General features: G+C 56.0%; 2 protein-coding genes across 8 annotated transcripts in view; both read left to right on the top strand.

Annotated features, from left to right (window-relative positions):
• Positions 1–6,740, top strand: part of SUN1 (Sad1 and UNC84 domain containing 1) — a 53,228-nt gene extending 46,488 nt beyond the window's left edge. For 5 of the 7 annotated variants that reach the window (XM_068524869.1, XM_068524871.1, XM_068524870.1 and 2 more), the window contains 4 exons: positions 305–420; positions 2,447–2,614; positions 4,471–4,563; positions 4,954–6,739. In XM_068524869.1, the coding sequence (XP_068380970.1) occupies positions 305–420; positions 2,447–2,614; positions 4,471–4,563; positions 4,954–5,067 (491 nt within the window). In that variant the 3' untranslated portion in view covers positions 5,068–6,739. Of the gene's footprint in view, positions 1–304; positions 421–2,446; positions 2,615–4,470; positions 4,564–4,953 lie in introns of all 7 variants that reach the window. The other 2 variants (XM_068524868.1, XM_068524867.1) reach the window with 1 other exon arrangement.
• Positions 6,741–7,357: 617 nt separating this feature from the next.
• GET4 (guided entry of tail-anchored proteins factor 4) lies at positions 7,358–22,435 on the top strand. Its single transcript, XM_068524435.1, has 9 exons — positions 7,358–7,593; positions 12,209–12,287; positions 12,547–12,628; positions 13,037–13,186; positions 15,289–15,427; positions 16,701–16,841; positions 17,271–17,346; positions 17,481–17,553; positions 22,146–22,435. The coding sequence occupies exons 1-9, from the start codon at positions 7,448–7,450 to the stop codon at positions 22,229–22,231; spliced, it is 972 nt and encodes a 323-aa protein (XP_068380536.1). The 5' UTR covers positions 7,358–7,447; the 3' UTR covers positions 22,232–22,435.
• The last annotated feature ends 29 nt before the right edge of the window (positions 22,436–22,464 follow it).

Raw genomic sequence — 22,464 nt, 5'->3', positions numbered from 1 at the left:
GTGAGCAAAAGCTCACTCAGAGTCGCTGTCCCTGGAGTGGCGGGGGGGGGTGGGGGAGCCCAGTATTTTAAGCCTTTGGTTGGCGGTAGGGACTGTGTGTCCTAAAGCAGTTGTGAACTGTTGACACTGAATTTGGAAAAAGTAAAATTAAGAATGGAGCTGATCTTCAAGTAGAAGATTCTTTATATGAGTTAGAAACGTGAGAATTTTTAGAACATTTCAAATAAATCTCTACAGGTGGGTAGTGATATTGCTTCCGAAACAGTGGGATAAGATGCTGAGACACATTTCAACTCTGCTGTAGGTGGGAGCATCTTGAGTACCCGCTGCTCTGAGACGTATGAGACCAAGACCGCACTCATCAGCCTGTTCGGCGTCCCGCTCTGGTACTTCTCCCAGTCCCCGCGCGTGGCCATCCAGGTGAGCAGGTGTCCGGATCATCGTGTGCGTGTCGAGGCCTCCGGCACAGTCATGATGCCGGCTGAGACCGTTTTAGGGGTGTGCTTGTTTAGCTTCTTGCTGACATGTAAGCTGGAGCGTGCGGCTCCTCGGTCTCCAGCTCGGCGTCTGCATCAGGCGGACACGTCTGTGGACCCAGGAGCACAGTCCCAGCGCCTCTAGGTCCCCTAGTGCCCCCTCTCACCTCAAAGGTGACTTCCGATGCCACCTGTTGGTTCTGCTTGTGTTTGATTGGTGCAGGCGAGGCCGCCTATCCTGTCCTGTGTCTGGCTTCACCCATTTCTCTAGGGTGTCGCTCACCGTCAGAGCTGGAGGGCCTTCCACGAGGAGGTCGTGTGTTGCGCTTCCTCGGTGTTTCAGGAGGTGGAACGGGTGGAGACGCGCAGGTGGCGTCAGGAGGAGCCCCTCTCCCTCTGCACGTCGCACCCACGGCTGCTCAGGGGACCGTAGGGCCCTGTCCTCCGGTGCCGTCTGCAGAGGCGCTGGGCGCCTTCACCGCCCGGGCTGTGCCCACGCAGGACTGAGGGACAGAGCTCCAGCGCTCAGAGACGTTCACCGGACCTCGGCGCTAATGAGCTGCCTTACGTTAATGACAGTTTTGGAAGGAAGTTCCAATAACTCCCTCTGTGTGAACCATCCACGCGGTAGCCGTCTCTCACTTAAAAAGCACAAATCCGATCTGAGTCGGGAGTTGAGTTGAGCATCAAGTCAGGGTCAGTGAACCTCACGTTTTGGGTCCTCCAGTCCCGTCCTAGTGGCCGTCTTGTCCTTGGGGGCTGCCCGGCTTGGCTTTTGTCGTCTGAGCTGCTTGGACTGACCCCGCCGCCCCTGGCCCCAAGCTGCAGGGCCGCCCCAGAGCTCGAAGGGCTCCGGAGTCTCGACGTTCCGCAGCAGGTCACCCAGGCCCACAGCCTTGTCCCTGGGCTGCAGGTTGGGTCTGGAGCTTAGGTAGCGGCCAGTACCTCGGTGCTGGGTGGATGTGAAGGGGCAAGTGGAGGCGGGCCTGCTGGGAACATCCTCTCGGGAGAACCGCACGGCACCCTGGACGGGAGAGCCAGGACTGAGGGACTGTGAGTCGTAGGTGAGGGGCTGCTCGCGGGAAGCCAGGGTCTGCGGAGGGTCCAGGGCCAGCCCCTCCGCCGCGGCCCAGGTCCAGGCCTGTCTGAGAGGGCGCAGAGGAGCCCGGCAGCCTCTGCGGGCGGGAGGGCCGTGCCAAGGGCCCGAGCCCCTCACGCAGGTGGGCAGCGGCGTGTTTGGAGGGGCAGGAGACGCACGCGTGGCATCGGGATGAATGGGGAGTGGGGGCCCCCGTCGTCCTGGCCTCTGAAGACACGCGGCTCTGCCGACTTGACCAAGCCCTGGCGTGGGCTCGTGGCTCCTCTGTTGCTGTTAAAAGTGCCCTCACGATGAGTGTGCGCCGCCTCTGCATCTTGTGCCTGTGTCCACGCGCTTGGCCGGAGGTGGCTCTGCAGTCAGTCAGAGGGCGGCCGCATACGCCGATGCGCGCTCTTGCCCAGCGCTGCTTCCCCTGGCGACGGGGTCGGTGTGCAAGAGTGCGCGTCCTCACGGCGTGCACAGCGGATTTTGTTTGGTTCAGGGTTACTGGCAATCTGTGAGATGAGACACGGTGGCACCACGTCATTTAAGTTCGTAATTTCTTGTTGTTCTGCAGGGCGGAGCATCTTTTCCTGTCTGAGGACCACCTAGAGTTGTGTGTCTTTGAGATGTGTGTGCCGCCCTTTCTCTTTAAGGTTCTGGCTGACTCAGCGCTCGCCTCACGCTGCACGCAGTGGCCCTTTGGGATTAAGTCACAAACGCCTTGCCTCACTTCGTCTTTTGATTTCGCTCACGACTATTTCTTACCAGCAAAAATTCCATATTCCCCCCCGCCCCTAATATTAACCAGTTTTTTCTCTTACTGCTCCTGTTTTTCGAGTGGTTAAGAGCTTGTTCAGCTATTGAGTTTTAGTGTTTGCCTTTTCCCCAGCCTGACATCTATCCAGGGAACTGCTGGGCGTTCAAGGGCTCCCAGGGGTACCTCGTGGTGAGGCTGTCGATGAAGATCCACCCGACCACCTTCACCCTAGAGCACATACCAAAGACTCTGTCGCCCACGGGGAACATCACCAGCGCCCCCAAGGACTTCGCGGTCTACGTGAGTGCGCCCGGTCCCGGGGCGGCCCCTCCTCAGCCCGTCTGGGAACCTCCTGGAGACGAGCCCTGCGAAGGCTGGGGACTTGAGAATAGTACCGTTGTCGCTGTCCTCCCCTCTGCCCGCTGACCTCTGAGTAGCCAATAAACGTGGAGGGAGACGTTCCAGGGCTTCCCCAGGGAGGGAGGATGGGGTGCCGGGCGACGACAACAACCCGGCTGTGGGAGGACTGGCCTCTCATCTGCTCGGCCGTAAAGTCTGTTCTGACAACACCGTGAGGCTGAATGTACAGAAGAGAATGAGGACGTTGGGAAAAGAACATCCAGAATCCCAGCACCTACAGAAGTCACCATTAACACTGGTATTTTCCCTTAAGAAGTGCAGTTGAGGGACTTCCCTGGCCATCCAGTGGTTAAGACTCTGCGCTTCCACTGCAGGGGGCACAGGTTCAATCCCTGGTTGGGGAACTAAGATCTCGTGTGCCGAAAAAGAAGTGCAGTTGACACAATACCATTCATAAAATTTCACTTCCTGCCTTAAAGAAACAAATTGACCGTTAAGTACTTGTCCATGGCAGTGAACTTTACTGTACCAGTTTCAGGTGTACAGACAGCAGCAGCATCTGTCTGAATACATTAGAGCATCACTCACCCCCCGTCACCCACGCTGGACCCCTTGCCCCGCTCACCCACAGGGTGTGAAGTGATCTCCACACGCTTCTTTAAAGAGCAGCACAGGGTGCCGTTGTCCACACCCCCAGTTCGCCGTTGTTGACTATTTCAACTCCCCACGTTTCAGGATAAGCCTCTTCGCTTTTTGGTGATCCTTCAGGCTAGACACTCAGGTGGCATTATGTTTCAGGGGTTCGAAGGGGGCCTTTGATTCATCGCACCATACGCATTGTTAGTATGAGAAGCGTTCCTTATCTTGTAGTTCCCTTTCTAATTGAGTCCTCTTTTTTCTAAATCTCTGCTAATTTGATAGATCTTATTTTAATCTACATTTCTATGTATTTCACATGCATGTTTCCTTTTTTGTAGATTCTGGTTTTGTTTCTATTCATTTATCTTTCGGTATCTTAGTTTCCTTATGAATATTTGAGCTTTTTAATATAAAAATATTAATCGTGTTATTCTGTTAACAGATATACTTCCCACTGTCGGTCTTAATTTTGTGTTTAGTTACACCTGCTCATTACCTGTAATTTCTTCCATGGCATTTTCGTACCTAGAAAGTCCTTTCCCTTTATGAAACAGACATTCAAATTAGTCACCTGTACTTCCTACTGGTTACTTTTTTATTGGGAAAATACACAGAACATAAAACTCACCATCTTAACCGTTTTTAAGTGTGCATGCAGTTCAGGGGCATCAAGTACATTCACACTGTTGTACAGCCATCACCACTGTCATCTCCAGAATGCTTGTCATCTTCCCAAACTGAGACTCTGTCCCTGTTAAACACTGTCTCCTGTCCCCCAGCCCCCCGGCGCCCGTCCTCTCTTCTTGGCTGTGTGAGTGACCTCCTTGGGGCCCCACACTCTGCTGACCTGCTCTCCTTTCCCCAGGCTCATCACGTGCCCCTGGGTTTCCGCCTGGGAGCATGGAGGGCTACAGTGGGCCATGCGGGTGTTGAGTGTGTTCTGCTACCTGTTAGCTTGCCCTCTCCCAGCTTCAGTTTTCCTGATCTGTATAACGGGAGGAATAATGCCTGCCTCACGGGCTTTGTGATCTGCGAGAAGCCCTTAATAAAATGCCCAGCACACAGAGGGCCTTACTTTAATGGAACAGTAATTTCCCTCTCCCAGTTACCTCACTACCGTTTTTCCTTTATTTGGTGACTAGATGGTTTTGTTTCAGGGATTAGAAAATGAGAATCAAGAAGAAGGGCAGCTCCTGGGACAGTTTACCTACGATCAAGAAGGGGAGTCACTGCAGATGTTCCCTGCCCCGGTAAGGATCCTTGCGCTTCACACAGGCTTCAGGCTCCCGGGTCTTCTCACTGCTGCCTGCGTCCACAGGACTTGCCAACACTCACACAAGTGCCCACAGGGTGTGAGGGCCAACTTCTGAGAAAGTGGATCTGAGCTTCCTAGCTTTTGTTCCTGAATGAGCCTTTTTAGTATATAATTTGTTCTGCATAAATGTGTCACAGGTGATGAGTTCTCAAGAGTTTCACCTGAACTTTGTGTCCTGTGATAGATGATGTAGTTCACGTTAAAAGCTTAATCTCCAACTTGGCTGTTTAATCTCAAATCTCTTACCTGGGGAACTGATTGGGCTTGGTGGTAGTAATATGAAATAAGTGTGATTTTTTTTTTTTTCCCCCCTCCTCAATTGCAGAAAAGACCAGAAAGAGCTTTCCAAATAGTGGAACTTCGGATTTTTTCTAACTGGGGCCATCCCGAATACACATGTCTTTACCGGTTCAGAGTTCATGGAGAGCCTATCAAGTAAAGAGACTACTCACGGTTCTTGTACATTTTGTATATATTACTGGGACAGCCTGGAACACTGGAATCCTTCCTGGACGCGGGCATACAGAGAGCAGAATAATGTCACCCCTGAAATAAACGCACTGACTGCCAGCAGGACTTGGGCGTGGCAGCGATAAATGCTGACGCCCAGCTTGCTGTTCTGTCCACAGGAAACACTGCATGTTGACTGCTTGGGCTCAGAGACCCGCTAGCTACAGGTGGTCTCTGTGGAAATTCATTTGAATGTATGGTTCACAAAGACACTTACTTTTGGCCTGGGGGATTTGTTTTTGAACATAAAACTCTTTGTATTTGCTTGACATCAGGAACAAAGCAAAGGAAGTTAAAAGGTTTGGAGTGTTTTTGAAGCCCTGACAGCGGCCTTCACTGGCCCTTTTAAAGGACCTTCTGGGGCAGATATGTGTTCAACCCAGCACACGTTTCTTTCAGGGAAGAACAGTGTCACCAAAGTTCAGAGTTCTGAACTCCCTTTCTTTAGGGTGAGATTCTCCTCTATTCGGCACCAGTAGTTCTTTCAAGTCACTAGGTGGGGAAGTAATGAAAACGGGTTCTCCTGCCTAGTTTGCTCCCACTTCTGAGAACGATTTTCTGTCAGGTCTTGGCGTGTGAACATCTGTTCAGGAACCCTGGAGAGTTTCCCTTTGCAGGTTGAAGTGGGTCTGCTTCGAAAGGGGATGGTCTGGATCTACACAGACATGTAAATAGAGTTCTCAGGTCTCCACTGGGCTCATCCCATCGGATTTTCCCTGCAGTTTTACTTCACACTATGAATAGGAACCAAGAAATCCAATCTTTTGGATATGTTCAGGTTTTGTTTTGAATTTTTCTGGAAAAGCAAACACTAACATGCTTTAAGTCTTTCAGAGGCTTATGCTTTTATTCCACTGATGGTTATTAAAGGAGATTGTCCATGATTGTGGCAAATTCATGAAACCAGGACATTTGGTGATTAGGTTTTCTTACAGCAGCACTTTGTACTGGCTCTGGTTGGGATTTGCCTTTTATTACAGCTGTTGGCCATTCTTTCTCAATTCCTGTGAGACTTGCTTTGGTTATAATTAGTATTTAATATTTAGACTATTTTACTGAGCAGACTTTATAAATGAGATATCTGCAAGGCACTTAAAGTGTTACAGATGTTTTACCTTAAAAATTATTTAAGTTTTATTGGGTTAAGACAGTCTTTTGGTGTACCATAAATGTTGTATTTTCAGAAAAAGATAAAATGATGGTGCTGACTGGTTTTCTGAAGAGTTTTATGTATATTGCACAACAGTCCTCAGATATACAAAAACTACATAAACTAGCATTTTTTTCACTCTTGTTAGAATTGAAACTAATGCCTATGCAGTTGGGTAAAACGTATACAGATGTTTCATATATTAAAGGATACATATATAAATCAAAATTTCCTATATAAAACTAAATTTGGGAGATGGGGTGGAAATATTTTGAATATTTATTTTTAAAGATGAGAGATAGGACTTTGTGCAATGTATTTTTGTAAATGCTTTTCAAAATATTTGTCATTGGTAGAGCTTCTTTCGCTGCCACCAAATTGGTAAGATGCTATCGAAACGTTTAAATAAAGAGTTTTAATTTTTAAAAAAATGCATGTGATATTTCAGATGAATAATAAACAGTGTGTTCCTTTCTGTACCTGCTTTGTCTCTGCCCCGGGCGGGGAGGGGAACACAGCGCGTGGAGCGGCCCCTCCCAGGACCCCTCTGGGCCGGGAGCGCATCCGGCCCGCGTTGTCGGGCCGCCGGACTCGAGGCCGCGTGCGTCCCCGCCGTGCGCGCCCCGCTCGCGGGCGTGTCTCCGCGCTTCCACACGAACCACTTACGAGAGAAGAGCGGCGTGTTTGGGTCTCGGGCGTCGGGGCGAGCGCCGATCCCGAGCGCCCGAGTGGGAAAGCTGCCCCGGGACCCCGAGCCGCCGGCATACCCGGAAAGTATTTATTGGAAAGTCTAAATACCTCAGCGGCCTCAGTTACAGCAAAGACCACCCTCCCCGCGCCAGAGCTGCATTCTCCCCGCCGCCTGCCCGCCATTGTCGCGTCAGCTCCGCCCCGCGGGCTCACGTGCCGCCCTCAGCCGCGCCCCCGCGGTCGTCGTCCGCAGGCCGCGCCGTCACTCTCCGGAGTCCCTCCCTTTGGTCGTGTGCCCGCCCTCCCCAGGCTGCGCAGGCCCGCCCCGCGGTCACGTGGACGCCCGCGCACCGCCCGCGGCTCCTCGTGAGCCACCGTAGAGGGCTTCGGGCGGCCGCCGGGACGGAAGCCGAGAGGCGCCGCCGACCGCGCCTGCGACAGCGTCAGCCCTGCGCGGAGCGCCGGCCCAATGGCGGCTGCGATGGCCGAGGAGAGCGCCCGGAACGGCGCCCGCAACCGCGGCGGCGTCCAGCGCGTGGAGGGCAAGCTGCGTGCCAGCGTCGAGAAGGGCGACTATTATGAGGCGCACCAGATGTACCGGACCCTCTTCTTCAGGTAGCCACTGCGCCGCGGCCGCCGCCTTCCAAGGCTTTCCGCCCGGCCGCCTCCCATTGGCCGCGCCGCGCCGCCCCGCGCCCCCATTGGCCCGCGCCGCTGCCCGTCGCCTGGGCGGTGGGAGCAAGGGCCGTGCGGTGGCCGGGGGAGGGCTGCGGCCCGGGAGCGAGACCCGGGACCCCGACCCAGAACCGTGACCGAGACCCCAGACTCCGCCCAGACTCTGGACTCAAGACGCAGACCGAGACCCCAGACCCAGCCCGGACTCTGGAAGCCGACGCAGACCGAGACCCCAGACCCGGCCCAGATTCTGGACTCCGACCCAAGCCCCTGGTCGAGACCCCAGACCCAACGCAGACCCCTGATCAAGACCCCAGACCCGGCCCAGACTCCGGATCCCGCCCCAGACCCCTGACCCGCCCCAGACTCCGGACCCAGACCCAAAGCCCTGGCCGAGACCCCAGACTCCGTACCCAGACCCGAACCCCGGACGCAGACTCCGGACCCCAGTCCCCGGCCCAGATCACCCTCCCCCTCCCCCGCCCCGACCCGAGCGCCTTTGGGTTTGAAGCCCCAGCTCCGAGTTCCACGGTTTTCCTGCCTCTGGGAGTCCCGTCGCGAGGCTGTAAACATATTTCTCGTCTTGTTGTGTAGCCCTCGTTCACCCGAGTGTCTTGTTACTAAGCCAGCTGTTCCCATAAAGCCGGTATTTTTGTTGTACCTGCGCTGCCCGCTGGCCACGTGCGGCAGTTGAGCTTCTGAAATGCGAGAGTCCCTAACGGCCTGGGCGGTGAGGGTAAACACACGGCCTTCAAAGACTTAAAGCAAAGAAAATGTCAGGTAATTAGTTAGGAACCTTCAACTCTTGAGCGCACGTTGAAGTGATGCTTGAATATATTGGATTAAATAAAATGTCTTTTTTTAGTGTGGCCTTAGGAATTTAGGTTTTCTTAAACCTAGCTCAGTTTTCTTTTGGACTGCAGTGTATCACACCGTTTCTGCTGTCATGCAGCTACTGCTGTAGTTTTTTAGTTGTTCTTACATGTGTAAGGCATTCCTGTATATTACACACGTTCTGTTAGCCTTCAGGTTTCTTGCCAGAAAGCATTTGAGACATTCGTTAGCATTTAAAGATAGTTTTAGAGGATTTAATCTGTTCTGTGGAATGCTTTTTCGTTCTAAACTGCTGCAGAACAGCAAATATTTTGCTATGATATCTAAAGGCAGTCATGCCTGCGTTACACCATTTAGGCCTAGATTTAAATTTTTTCTTTAAATAGTAAGTTGAATCAATATTCTGGGAACTCTGGCAGTACTTTCTGCTTTGGTTGTAGTTGGGTTTAGACGTAACGCTTCGTGTCCCAGACCGAGTTTGAGCTCTGTCGCCAGCGGACCAGGTAGGGGTGAGTTGGTTGTTCTTCACGGGATGAGCTAAAGATGTGAGTAGGCTTTAAGGTCTGTAACGTCGAGCGTTCGGCCTGGCGGCTTAGCCAGTCAGATCTGTGTGATGGGGAGCTTTCGTAGCGCTCAAGATTTGTCCTGGTGCTTGCTTTTCTTGGGGACTTTTATATAAGTATTTGCCCCAGTGACTAGTCAGCAAAACTGGATCTTCCCAAAGATAAACACGGCGTTCCTTGTTTTGAGCCAGTTCTGCAGTTGCTGCTGTACCAGGAACGTGATTGTTGATTAGCTTTGAAGAGGCCAGTCCCTGTGCCCAGAGTGTGCTTTGTGCTGACGTGGGGGCAGATGCAGGCTGTCCACCAGCCCGGCCTTGACCTGGGTTCGCATTCTCCCTCTGCTCTGTGACCTGTGATCCAGGACAACTTGTTGAATCTCTTCTCTGAGCCTTGGCTTCCTCTTTGATCTTTTAGGGGTTCCTACACCTCTTCAGAGCTCCTGAGAAGTAAGTGGTCTCCGGTGGGCCTCCGTGGGGGATGCGGTGGACTCAGGCGCGGTAGCAGTTGTGGCCGTCCGGGGGCCCAGCTGAAAAGGCCTGGAGTTGTCCCTGTCTCTGCTGGGTACCGTCCACGTTCGGACCTGCGATTGCAGCCCTGGTTTAGAGCTCTGCACGGGGGCCCTGAGAAGTCAGCTTTGCTCTTTTTATGTCTTTCTATAAATAAGCGCTTTTAAGTGTTTATATAAAATGTAAAACTTTATAGGTTTTGACATATGTACACACCCAAGAAATTATCACCAATCAAGGTACTGAAAATACCCATCATCCCCGAAAGCTTTCTCATCTGCCTTTACAGTGAATTTTTCACTGCTTGCCCCCAGGCACCCACTGATCTCTCTGTCATGGTAGATGGGTTTGCATTTTCTGGAATTTTATGTAAGTAGAATCGTATAGTATGTTCTTTTTTTATTTGGCTTTTTGAATTCCCTCAGCATGATCATCTCAAGATTCGCCTTTATGTGTATCATTAGTTAATTTTTATTGTTGAGTGGTGTTCCATTGTATGGGTGGCCTACAGTTTACCCACTCACCTGTGGGATGAGTTCACCAGTCTATGCTATTTTAATTCACTTACACTGTGTCCCCCAGCAGTTTGAGGAGGGGGAGGAGGAACTGGGCAGCCCGGGAGGTTGGACTTATGGGGGGCGTGTGTGCTGCAGCCGGGGCAGGAGCCAGTGGTTCTGAGAGAGGCCGAGCTCCGTCTCCTCGAAGGTGCGGGTGCAGGTGCGGGTGCCGTGGGCGCTCCCTTGTCTCTTCAGCCTTCTCTCTGCTGGGACGGGAGAGGGTCCGTTTTCCAGGCCTGATGGGTTATTGGTACTTTGGCGACTGCTCTGTAGGGTGGCCCGTGGCCTGGAGGGGCCTCTGCCCCCGCCGGGATTTAACTGTGAAAGGGGCCTCGCTGCCCAGGGGCCTTCCTGAGATGAGTGTCGATTGTGGATGTTTTGTGTCTTAAATGAAGAAATATTTTGAAAGAGGAACTTCAAACCTGTGTTCTCAACCACCTGGGGGTAGGATGGAGCGCCCGGGAGAGGGCGTGAGGTGGACACTGCGTCTGCGTCGTTAGTGTTAACGCTTGTGTCTATGCTCTGCTTTTAAAAAAAAAAGCGAAATGAACGATTGCACGGACGCAGCGCGGGGCGGGGGGGCTGCGGTGGGGGAGGGGTGGCGGTGCTCTGAGCCCCCAGGCCTCGGTGGCACCCCGTCCCCTCCGGCTCGGGCACCTGGAAGCCATGTCCGCCCTTCCCAGGGCTCTGCGGTGCCCAGCGAGCACGTCGGGCTTTCAGGGTGCCTGTCACTGCTGCAGGGTCTCCAGCGTTCCTGGACCCACGGCGGGCAGCTCCAGGCCCCCTCCTGCGGGGCAGGGCTGCCCCGGGCTGCGCGGCTACGGTCACTGGGAGCCGCCGCCCCAGGAATCCAGCCTGTCTGCCTCTCGGGGCTCTGCTCCCTCCCCAACTCTCTAGGCATTCATCTCTTGCTGTGCCTCGGGAAGGAGAGTCCGGAGCCCTGTCGTGTCCCCAGAGCCGAGCCGGGCTGCATGACTGTCCCTTAGGAGGCGTGCCCACCGTCCGGACGTCTGTGCCGGTGGCGGCGCGAGGGCTCATTTTTCCAGAAGCCCCCGTTCCGTGCCCACGACCCACAGGTGCCCCGGTCTGCTCCTCGGGGTGCGGGATTCTCCTCCTGGTCCCCCCCCGGGTGCTGACCGGGACGAGGCTGGTGCAGAAAAGCCCTTTTCTGTGGTCGGTCCCGGCCTGAGCCTCGGCCCGCGAGCCAGAGGGCAGCGGGGCTCCCCCGTCTCCATCTCCGTCTCCGTCTCTGTCTCCGTCTCCGGCGCACCTGCGGGCGGCGTCTCTGACTCCGCTTGTCTGGGCCGGGACGCAGGTCTGACCGGCTGGGCGGGTTTCCTTCCTGATCCTCCCTGAGAGGAACGTGCAGCCAGTGGGCTCGGTGTCCTGCGCTCAGCTCGGGCCTGGCCCTGCCCCCCTGAACGTCTGTCTCACTGGTCGTGGACGGAGCATCCTTTCTGTCCCGTGTGTGCCGAGTTGCCTGTCAGGCTCTCGTCCGTCTGCAGTTCGGGAAGCCGGCTTTTCCCAGCTTCCGTCCCTGGTGAGAAACGTTCCAGGTGGAAAGTGGTCGGGGTGGAGGGGGCAGCAGAGGGGGCAGCCCGGCAGGCCCTCGGCCCCAACACGTGGCCCTCGCCCGGTTCTCGCTGCCCCTCACCACAGCCAGGCCTGTGCTTGAAGCTGGAAGTGGCCCCGGCCCCTCGCTGGTCCCTCTGCTGAGACCCCTGCCCAGCTGCAGGGAGGCTCTGCTTCCGGCTCCTGGCCCGTTTGGGCGGAGAGAGTGCCTGGCACCCTGTCATCAGACGGCGCTGCTGCTGTCCCGGGGCGCCTTGTGGGCGGAAGGGCTGGGCCATGGGCGCCCAGCGCCAAGCCTGACAGACGGGGGTCGGGGGCAGCTCCGGGAGGAGCCCTCGGGACCCGAAGCCCAGCTCCGCTCTGTTCTCAGCGGAGGAGTATGTAGGGCGGGTGCTCGCTTCCTACTCGGATGCCAAATCTTTGGGATCTGATCTCCGAAACCACCCCTGTGAGTCTGGGTGGCCGTGCTTCGGCAGCCTGTGAGATCCCGGACCTGGCCGGCCCTGCCCTTCTCTCTGTGCAGGTACATGGCCCAGAGCAAGCACGCTGAGGCCCGCGAGCTCATGTGCTCAGGAGCCCTGCTGTTCTTCAGCCACGGCCAGGTGAGCCGTCTGCCCGGGGCCAGGGTTGGCATGGGGCGTCCAGGGAGAGGCCTGGTGGGGAGCCTGGGCCGAGCGTCCCCGTGTCCCAGCACTGGTGTGGGGCCTGAGGGCTAGTGGCCTTGGTGCTCAGAACCACCTCTTAGGTGCAGTCGGTCGCCGGTTTCTAACTGGAAACCAGAGCCACTGCCCAGCCTCACCGTCTTCTGAAAATGGGCCAGAGCCTCGCTTCCCACTGACAGTCCTTTTGTACGTTTTATAGCAAAACAGTGCGGCTGATTTGTCCATGCTGGTCCTGGAGTCGCTGGAGAAGGCGGAGGCCGAGGTGGTCGATGAGCTGCTGGGTGAGACAGAGTGGACACGCGTGCCGTTGCCACATCATCGTACCGTTCCCCCGCCCCCCCCCCCCAAACGCACCCAGCCTCCCTGGCACACGGTGGGTGCCACGTGGTCTGGAGCCCCTGCCCCGTTGGGCGAGCCCTTCTGCGAGCTGCCCGGACAGAAAGGCACGCGCGGATCCCCGCTGGGGCAGCCCCCCTCCCTTCTGCTCCCCGACGCAGGCTCAGCTGTGGGGAGGCATCACGGTGAGGACGGTCAGGGTGGCCCCAGGACCCCACCGCTGTGCCTGCCGCTTCTCCGCTTTCTTTCAACGTGAAACAGTTGTTTTTAATTAACTTCTGTGAGACGCACGATACAGATCAGAAGCAGCCACGGGTTCCTCTGGGTCAGGCTTGTGTGGGTGTCGTTTGCAGAAAGTCTGGCCAAGCTGTTCAGTCTGATGGATCCCAACTCCCCGGAGCGAGTGGCATTTGTGTCTCGAGCCCTGAAGTGGTCCAGTGGGGGGTCCGGGAAGCTGGGCCACCCCCGGCTCCACCAGCTGCTGGCCCTCACGCTGTGGAAAGGTAGGCCGTGAGCCCGTGGCTGGGCAGGGGCTCCTGCGGGCAGGTGGGCCAGGGAACAGGCGGCCCTCCTGATGCTCTCGGGGCCGCTGCTGGCGGGGTCTGTTCGGATCAATTAAAATCATCTGCGCTGCTGACGGGGGTTGGGGGGTGGCGGCCCTCTGAGTCTCACGGCCTCCGCGTCTGGCTGAGTGTGAACACCTGCTGCGCTCGGGTGGGCGGCGCGTTCTCTTGTCTGGAGCTTCCGGTCCCCCGCGGGCCACCCGCTCCCCCGCGCTGGGGCCTCCTTCCAGGACGTCCTTCCCCCGCCGGCGCTCTGCCAGCACTTCTCTTGTCTTCTAAGTGAGCGTTTGCGGGGGCTTCTCGGTCCACGCGAGGGGGTCGTGTCCCGGGCTCAGGCATAGGAAGGGGAGCGGCCTGAGTCGCTCCTGGGCGGGTGTGAGGGGGCTGTGCCGCCTGGGGCCTCGCGTGGCGGCCGTGCGTGCAGCTCAGCCGCGTGGTGGCCGAGGGGTCTGGGCCCCGCCGGCCAGGTCGGCTCTGTGTCTCGTCCTCACGGGTGTCACCTGGGCGGGGGCAGGCGGAGGGACGGCGACCTTGGGCAGGTGCCTTGGGACCGCGCGTGTCTGGGGCTGTGGGAATTTGGAAGGTCTAGACGCTCCGTCGTCTAGACCTCTGGACGCTCGTGCTGGGGCTCTGTCGGCGGATCCGTTCAGCCAACAGCCGCCCTCCGCACTGCCTCGTCGGCCGGGCGGGCCGCCTGCAGCATCAGTACCTCGATTCACACCCGCCTCACGCAGCCTGTGTGCCAGGGTGCCAGGCAGAGCTGGAGGGGGCCCGTGTCCGCGGGACCTGTGTTAGCGGGACGGGCGCCTGGCGCGAAGCAGGGCGTGTGGCGCCTGCTCAGAGGCCTCGCTGGGGTCGAGCGCTGTTAAGCGCTCGTATATTTAACATTAAATGTTTGAACCTCAAGACCCAAGCATCTTAAGGGGTCGCGTCAGGCACAGATGGCGAGTGAGGCCAGCGGGCCCCCGCGCCGTGGGAGGCCGTGCTGTGAGGGGTGTCTGCAGGGCCCCGGCGGTGGGCGGCCTCCGGGCAGGCGTGGGGTGTGGCCCGGGGCCCGCCGTGCTGTGCAGGGCGCCGTGGGAGACCTGCCTGCTCTCGGTGTCCCCGCTCCGCTGGGGTCTCGCGCGGGCGCCTCTCTGGGGCTTGAGGGTGCCTGGTGACCTGCCGGATTTCTCTTCTCACGTGGAGGCTCTAAAACCAAAAGGTCGCTCTTGGGGTTGGAGGGAGAGGAGACCAACAAAACGCAGCCACGCAGAGCGGGCTCTTCCCCGAGGTCGCCCTGCAGCGCTGGGAGCCTATGCTGGGGGGCAGCGGTGATCTGGGGGTGCCCAGGCGGGAGGAGAGTGCTGGTGGAAGGTGGGAGAAGGCCTAGCCCGGGAGGCGTGCCCTCTGTCCTGAAGGAGAGGGAGCCAGTGCGGCGTGTGAGTGGGAACTGGGGGGCTGCCCTGGAGCTGGGTCTCTGCCTTAGCACCGCTGACTCCGGGCGTCATCCCTGGGCTCCCCAACTAGGTGCCAGAAGCCCCCCAGCTGTGACGGCTGACACCGGCTCCAGACCTTTCCCTGTGTCTGGAGGAGGGGTCGAGTCGCTCTGGGCGAGAGCCATCGACGTGGAAGGTGGATCCACGGGGGAGAAGGGGGTGTGTGTGTCCAGGTGAAACTGGGGAGGTTGGGAGTTTGGTCGCTTTTTAAGAAAACAGACCATCAGAACCCACGTAGAGCTCAGTAGCCGGTTTAGAGTCAAAGGCTGCCAACAGCGGAGTAGCAGAGGAAGCACCGTGCCTGGAGAGCCGGCATCCAGCCCTGTCCTGGCTCCTCGTCAGAACGGCGGACTCGGGGCCCAGAGGGCCGCCGGGCTCCGCCGTGCACACGCCTCACTGGCGGGACGCCGCCTTCCTGACCGGCTCCCAGGTGACCCCGACTCGAGTGGGGACACAGCCCGGGTGGACGTCAGTGCGGCGATGACGTGGGACCGCCGTCCTCCCTGCCTGCGGGGCGGGGGGAGGAGGGGGCACTCACAGCGGCCTCCTTGCCTGCCTCCGCAGAACAGAACTACTGCGAGTCCCGGTACCACTTCCTGCACTCCAGCGACGGCGAGGGCTGCGCCGACATGCTGGTGGAGTACTCCACGGCCCGGGGCTTCCGCAGCGAGGTGGACATGTTCGTGGCCCAGGCTGTCCTCCAGTACGTACCCGCTTGCTGTCCGGCCCTTGCGTCCGTGGCCTCCTGGGGTCCAGGGCTGGCCTCTGGTTGAGCCTCGCGTGAGGACAGGCCTGCAGTCACTCAGCGTCCCACATGCAGCTCACGTCCCCCAGTGTGACCCTGCTGCTGACCGCCGGGCACCCCAGACATGCCCCTCAGCTCCCCTAGGCCGACTTGTGACGTTTCCATTGGCGGTAGAAGTACTTCCTGTGCTTTAAATGAGCGTTTTGTTGCCACTGATTTTCTATTTTCCCCATTATGTATCACGTTTGGGGGCGGTGGTTCGTGTTGTGAAACTGTTTTTTTTAGGGCACATACATTCACCAAACCTTCAGCCTCCTGGGATGTGAAGTACGCGTGCATCACAGCCTTTGTTCAGAGGCCGTTTGCCTTCCCAGGTGTTTTGTGCATCCAGACGCAGTGAGGGGGTATCGCCCGCCCGCTCCCCGCCTCAGCTCTGTGTCTCTGCCCCTCTGTCCCAGTTGGGCCTCCTCCTCTTTTGTTTTCTTCTGACAATTTATTTTGAAACACAGCAGCATCGCCAGAGGCGTGAGCACCCTGTGGGGGTCACACAGCCGAGAGCACACGTTTGGTGACCTGGGGCCTGACCTCCCTTCCCAGTGGACCATGTGTTTGTCCCACCATGTGTTTGTCGATGAGATTACTCCCTCCCAGAAAAGCACTTGGATCTGGTGGCCGGGCCTTGGGATGGGGTGTGTCCCATGAGTTGGGGTGGACGGGGAGCTTCCGAGCTCCCACAAGTCACCACTTGTTGCTAAATCTGTGACTTTGAAAACGAAACCTGTTTAAAATCCAGAACTCGCTGGCCCTGGGTTTGGCATGTGGTGCCAATGTTTCCTCTGGCGTGAGCCCTTTCTCGTCCATCCGTCTTTGTCGAGGGCGTGCACCACAGTAAAGTCCAGCCGTGGACACGCCCTCCACGGGGCGGAAACAGGAGCCGGGGCAGCCTCTGGGCCACCGTGCTCTCGCGGGCAGGGGCAGACAGGTGTGGGACAGGTTCAGGGAGCCCCGCCGTCTCCTGGATCTGCTGACCTTGAACATGTCACCTTCTCAAGTTAGTTCTCCCTGGCCGTAAACCTTGGGACTCCCTGGGGTGGCTGGTCCACGCGAGGGGCCTGGCTGGTGCCCTCGGTGTGTTACACAGGGGCACAGGGCCCTCTGGGCAGGCGCTTGTAGAAACCTGTTTCCTCCTCCTCCGGTCAGGTGTGCCCACTCACTGGGATGTTATTTCCAGGTTTCTCTGTTTAAAAAACAAAAGCAGCGCGTCAGTGGTGTTCACGACGTACACACGGAAACATCCGTCCATTGAGAGCGGCCCTCCCTTCGTGCAGCCCCTGCTCAACTTCATCTGGTTTCTGCTGCTGGCCGTCGATGGGTGAGCGTGCGTGTGCGTGTGGGTGTGTCGAGGCGTGTGGGTGAGGCGTGTGCACGTGCTTGTGCGGAGGGGCGTAGGCGTGTACGTGGAGGCACGCAGAGATGTGCGGGTGAGCGTGCGTGTGGGTGTGAGTGTGTAGAGGCGTGTGGGTGAGGCGTGTGCACGTGCTTGTGCGGAGGGGCGTAGACGTGTACGTGGAGGCACGCAGAGGTGTGTGGGTGAGCGTGCGTGTGGGTGTGGGTGTGTAGAGGCGTGTGGGTGAGGCGTGTGCTTGTGCGGAGGGGCGTAGGCGTGTACGTGGAGGCACGCAGAGATGTGTGGGTGAGCGTGCGTGTGCGTGTGGGTGTGGGTGTGTAGAGGCGTGTGGTTTCTGTTCACGTCCTCGGTCTTGCGTGGGCATCGGCTATGCTGCGCTCTGTCCTGTTCCAGGGGGAAGCTGACGGTGTTCACGGTGCTGTGTGAGCAGTACCAGCCATCCCTCCGGCGGGACCCCATGTACAACGAGGTGAGCGGCGGGGGGCGGGCTGAAGCCGGCGACTCCGGGCAGCTGCTGGAGGGGGAGGGGGAGAGAAACTGCGCGGGGTCCGCATGCAGCCTCGGGCTCAGCGCCCTCCGCGACCACGCCTGTGCCTCTTCCAGTACCTCGACAGGATAGGACAGCTGTTCTTCGGCGTGCCGCCCAAGCAGACGTCTTCCTACGGAGGCTTGCTAGGTGAGGGACCCGTGGGTCGGGGGCTCATAGTGGGGGCTTGTGGGTGAGGCCCAGAGCGTGGTGTGCCGGCCGGGGGAGCGGAGCAGGCAGGGGCCTGGAGCGGGGCCCGGTGCCAGCAGGAGGGTTGCGGGCTCCCGGCTGTTTCCCCCTGCGTGTTCCCCAAGCAGAGCTCGTAGGGCCCCCGATGAATAATCGTCCCCTGGGGTCCCTCTCCGTTGGCCACAGAATCGAAGCCAGATTTCTTTTTTTTGTGGTAAAATACACATTACGTGCAATTCCCCACCTTAACCGTGTTTAAGTACGCAGGACAGTTGTGTGAACTACATGCACGCTGTTGTGCAGCGGATCTCCGGAACTTTCCGTCTTCCCAAACTGAGACTCTGCCCCCATTAAACACTGGCTCCCAGTCCCCACCCCCTACTTTCTGTCTCTGTGAACCTCCAGGGACCTCACATAAGTGGCATCACACAGTGTCCTCCTGTGCCGGCTTATGTCACTGTCAGGTTCAACCCTGTTGTAGCAGGTGCCAGGATTTCCTTCCTTTTTAAGGCTGATTCATGTTCCATCGTGTGGATAAGACTGCGTCTTCAGTGGACACCTGGGTTCTTCCACCTGTGGCTGCTGTGAATGTGGGTGTGCAAGTTATCTCCTTAAGGCCTTGCTTTCAGTTCTTCTGGGACACCCAGAAGCAGAATTGTTGGATCCATTTAATTTTTTGAGGAAACGCCACACTGTTTTCCCACAGCAGCTGCTCCCACAGCAGGGCACAGGGGTCCCAGTTCCTCCACGTTTTTGCCAACAGTTGCTGTTTTCTGGTCTTTTTGACAGTAGTCATCTTATTAATGGGTCTGAGGTGGTGTCTCTGTTTTGATTGTCCTGATTTGCATTTCCCTAGTGACTAAGCACGTTGCGTGTCTTTCACGTGCTTATTGGCCATTTGTGTGTGTGCCTGTTCGTGTCATTTGCTTATTTTTGAATCATGTTGGTTGTTTTACAAGTACTCTACACTGGGTATTAATTCCCTCCCAGATATATGATTTGCAAATATTTTCTCCCATTCTGTGGGTTGCCTTTTTTATTTATTTTTTTAAGACTTTATTTTTTTAAAGCAGTTATAGATTCACAGCAAAATTCAGAGGACGGTACAGAGATTTCGCATAAATGCCCCTTCCCCGCCACAGGTGCAGCCTCCCCATCATCAGCATCCCCAGCAGGTGGTACATTTATCATGGGTGAACCTGCATTGACGTGTCATTATCACCCAAAGTCCAACGCATTGATACATTAATTAGGGTTCGTTTTTGGTGTTTACGTTCTGTGGGTTTGGACAAAGGTGTGAGGACGTGTATCCGCCATTACAGTATTGTGCAGAGTCGTTGTGGTGCCCTAAAAAATTCTCTGTGTTCCACCTGTTCACCCTTCCCTCCCTTGTTGCCTTTTTACTCCCTGGAGTGTCTTTTGATGCACAAAATATTTTACTTTTCATGAAGTCTAATTTGTCTATTTTCCTTTTGTTGCTTCTGCCTTTGGTGTCATTTCCAAATCCAGTGTCACAAAACTTTTGCCCTGTGGTTTCTTCTAAGAGTTTTATTATTTTAGGTCTTCCATTTAGGTTCTTGATCCATTTTGAGGTGGTTTTTTTATGTGGTGTTTTACTTATATAAGGGTCCAGCTTCATTCTTTGGCATGTGGATTTCCAGTTTTCCCAGCACCAGTTGTTGAAAAGACTGTCCTTTCCCCATCAAGTGGGCACAGAACCCTTGTCAAAAATCATCTGACCACATATGCGAGGATTCATTTCTGGGTTCTGTATTCCATTGGTCGATATCTGTCTCTATGCCAGGACCACACTCTTTTGATGACTATAGCTTTGTAGTAAATTTTGAAATGAGAAAGTGTGAGACTTCCAGCTTTGTTCTTTTTCAAGATTGTCTTGGCTATTTGAGTCCCCTGAGATTCGATATGAATTTTAGGATGGGTTTTTCTGTTTCTGCAAAAAAATGTTTTGGGGATTTGAGATTTCATTCAATCTGTAGATTGCTTTGGGTAGTATGACATTTTAACAATATTAAGTCTTTTGGTCTAGGAACATGGGATGTTTGCACTTATTTACGTCTTTAATTTCTTTCAGGAATTTTTTATAGTTTTGATTGTACAACTTTTCACCTCTTTGGTTAAGCTAATTACTAATATTTTATTCTTTTTGATGCTATTGTAAATGGAATTGTTTCTGTAAATAAGTTATTTTGTAGACTCTTCAGAAATTTTTACAAGTAAAATCATATCACTTGCAAGCAGATAATTTTACTACTCTTTTTCAACTTGGAATTCTTTTATTTCTTTTTCTTGCCTAATTGCTCTGGCTAGAACTTGAGGTTCAGCTGACCCTTGAACAACGTGGAGGTTAGGGGTGCTGGTCCCCTGCACGGTTGAAAATTGGTGTATTAACTTACAGTTGGCCCATCGTATCTGTGGATTCAACCAACTGCGGACCAGGTAGTACTTCAGTATGCATACAGAAACACATGCACGATACGTGGGCCCGTACGTGCAAACCCGTGTTGTCCAGGGGTCACGTGTACCACGTGGAACAGAAGTGGTGGGAGCAGCGTCCTTGCCTTGTTCCTGATCTCAGAGGAAGAGCTTTGAGTCTGTCGCCGTCGAGTGTGACGTCTGCTGTGGGTTTTTTGTATGTGCCTTGTATTACATCATCATGTGAGAGGGTTTCCTTGTGTTCTTTCTTGGTGAGTGTTTTTATGAAAGTGTTGAATTTGTCAAATGCATTTTGTGCATCATTTGAGATGATCATTGGGTTTTTTTCCTTCACTCTATTGTGGTGTATCATGTTGATTGATTTTCACATGTTGAGCCATCTTTGCATTCCAGGAACAGATCCCACTTGGTCTTGGTGTCTGATTCTTTCACTATGCTGCTGAATTCGGTCTGCTAGTATTTTGTTGAGGATTTTTGCATCAGTGTTCATAAGGGATATTGGTCTTTAGTCTTCTTTCCTCATAGTGTCTTGTCTGGGTTTGGTATTGGAAGGATGGGTGGTACTAATTCAGTAGCTTCCCCAGTGAAGCCGTGAGGTTCAGGGTTTTTCTTTGTTGGGAGAGATTACACAGTCTCCTTCCTCATTAGAGTCTATTCAGAGTATGTATTTCTTTGTGCTTCAGTCTTGGTAGGTGCTGGTGGCCAGATCGCTGGCCCTGCCTCTCAGGGCCAGGCCACCTCCCCGTGTCCTGCCCGTTCTTCTGATGCAGCCTCGGGGCTCCGAGACCACTTGAGTCCTAATCGGCCTCCTGCCCTCCAGCAGGGTGGGGACCAGTGTAGTCCTGCACTTAAAAGTGGGTATTGCCCTCCTTAGTGTTCTAAGTTTTATTTTTGAATAGGTAAAGCTTGTCTCACAGAGTCCAGATGGCAGGCTCGTACCCAGCCCTGCCGCTGTCCCATGGTGACTTGGCAGGCCAGGCAGTGCTAGGTTTCCTTAGCTTCCTCCTGGTGGGAACTTTGCAGACATCAGACGGCCTGCAGTGGCAGGACCGGGGGGGCAGCCCCTCGGCGCTTGGTCACGCTGCTCCGCTGTGCTGTTGCTTGTGGCCCTGCCTCATGGGGCTCTCTGTGTGGGGGGGTGGGGGGTGGGGGGTGGGGGTGGAATGAGCGTCTGTCGTTTCCGTGGCCATCGTCAAACTGTGCTCCGTGCAAAGGTCTTCCTGTCTCCCAGATTATTTTAAAAGCTGTTTCCCCTTAAATGCAAGTTGGACTTTTTACCTGTAAACTGGGTCTGTCTGGAGTTTTAGTGGAAGGTGTGGGGGGCCACTTCCCTTCTCCAGGCTCTCGTGTCACGGCCACTCGTCTCGGTGGCTGTGTCCTTTCCTGCCCACACCTCGGGCATCTGCAGCGCCTGTCCGTCCACAGTCGTGGTGACATTTTAGCATGTTCAGTCTCGGGCTGCCGTGACTGTCAGCTACTGCGTTCCCGTCTGACTCTCTGCGTCTCCCCACAGAACTTCCAACCGCAGCGGCGCCAGGTGCGGTGACTGGGCCGAGTTCACTGCAGCGCGAGGAGGGTTTTACCCTGAGGGCACTGCTTGCCCTTTGTTTGTTGTTCCCCTTTGCGAGTTGGTTTAGGGCACTTTTTAAACTTGGCTTTTCTATTGACATGATAGTTCTTTGGATAAAAATTCGGTAAAAAGGAGTGTCCATCTTGACAAGGCCCACAGCAGTTAACGTTGTTATGTGTAGCCTTCGGAACTGTAACATCTGACTTCTGGGTCACTTGCGAGTTAACATGTGAGCGAGTTACCTGCCGCTCGGCCACCCGTGATCCTCCCGGGCCCGTCCTGGCGGCCGTGCAGTGTCCCCTCGACGGGCACCTGGGTCTTCTCCCCTCGCGGCCCCAGCAGAATCCCTGCGTCTCCGGGCGCAGCAGACACGTTTCTGTGGCGAGATCCCCGGATGGGGCGCCGGGGTTGGGCTGCTGTTGCCTTGCCAGGCCCCGGTCACGGCGCCACGGGAGGAGGCGGCGTCCGGGGGCCGGGCGGCGGGCGAGGGGCGGCCGTGGCCCTGACAGCGCCGCGCGCCTCCTTCCAGGGAACCTTCTGAGCAGCCTCATGGGCTCCTCGGAGCAGGAGGGCGAGGACAGTCAGGACGACAGCAGCCCCATCGAGCTCGACTGACGCCCGCGGACCTGCACGGACTCGGCCTGGACCGCGGCGGGTGCGGCTCCCGATGCGGGTCCAGACCCGGGCCCCCCGGCTCCAGCCGAGGCCGAGGGGCCGCACGTTGGGTGTTCTGGGGCTGCCGGGGCCGTGCCGGCCGGGCCGCCGTGTACCTTGAGATGACCCCAATAAAGCACAGGCCCTGCCGCGCCTCCTCTCCCAGCCCTTGTGTCTGGTTTGCTTGGGGAGGG

Source organism: Eschrichtius robustus, chromosome 16 (assembly GCF_028021215.1).
Source record: "Eschrichtius robustus isolate mEscRob2 chromosome 16, mEscRob2.pri, whole genome shotgun sequence".
NCBI lineage: Eukaryota > Metazoa > Chordata > Mammalia > Artiodactyla > Eschrichtiidae > Eschrichtius > Eschrichtius robustus.
The sequence above is the reverse complement of the archived record's forward strand: the minus strand, read 5'-3'. Positions and strand labels throughout refer to the sequence as shown.

Bases quoted from the DNA above. Each gene is read 5' to 3' on its own strand.
- GET4 (XM_068524435.1), top strand. From the start codon at position 7,448: ATGGCGGCTGCGATGGCCGAGGAGAGCGCCCGGAACGGCGCCCGCAAC. The intron at 13,187-15,288 runs GTAGGCCGTGAG...CTGCCTCCGCAG, and splicing joins GGCCCTCACGCTGTGGAAAG to AACAGAACTACTGCGAGTCC. The intron at 17,347-17,480 runs GTGAGCGGCGGG...TGCCTCTTCCAG, and splicing joins GGGACCCCATGTACAACGAG to TACCTCGACAGGATAGGACA.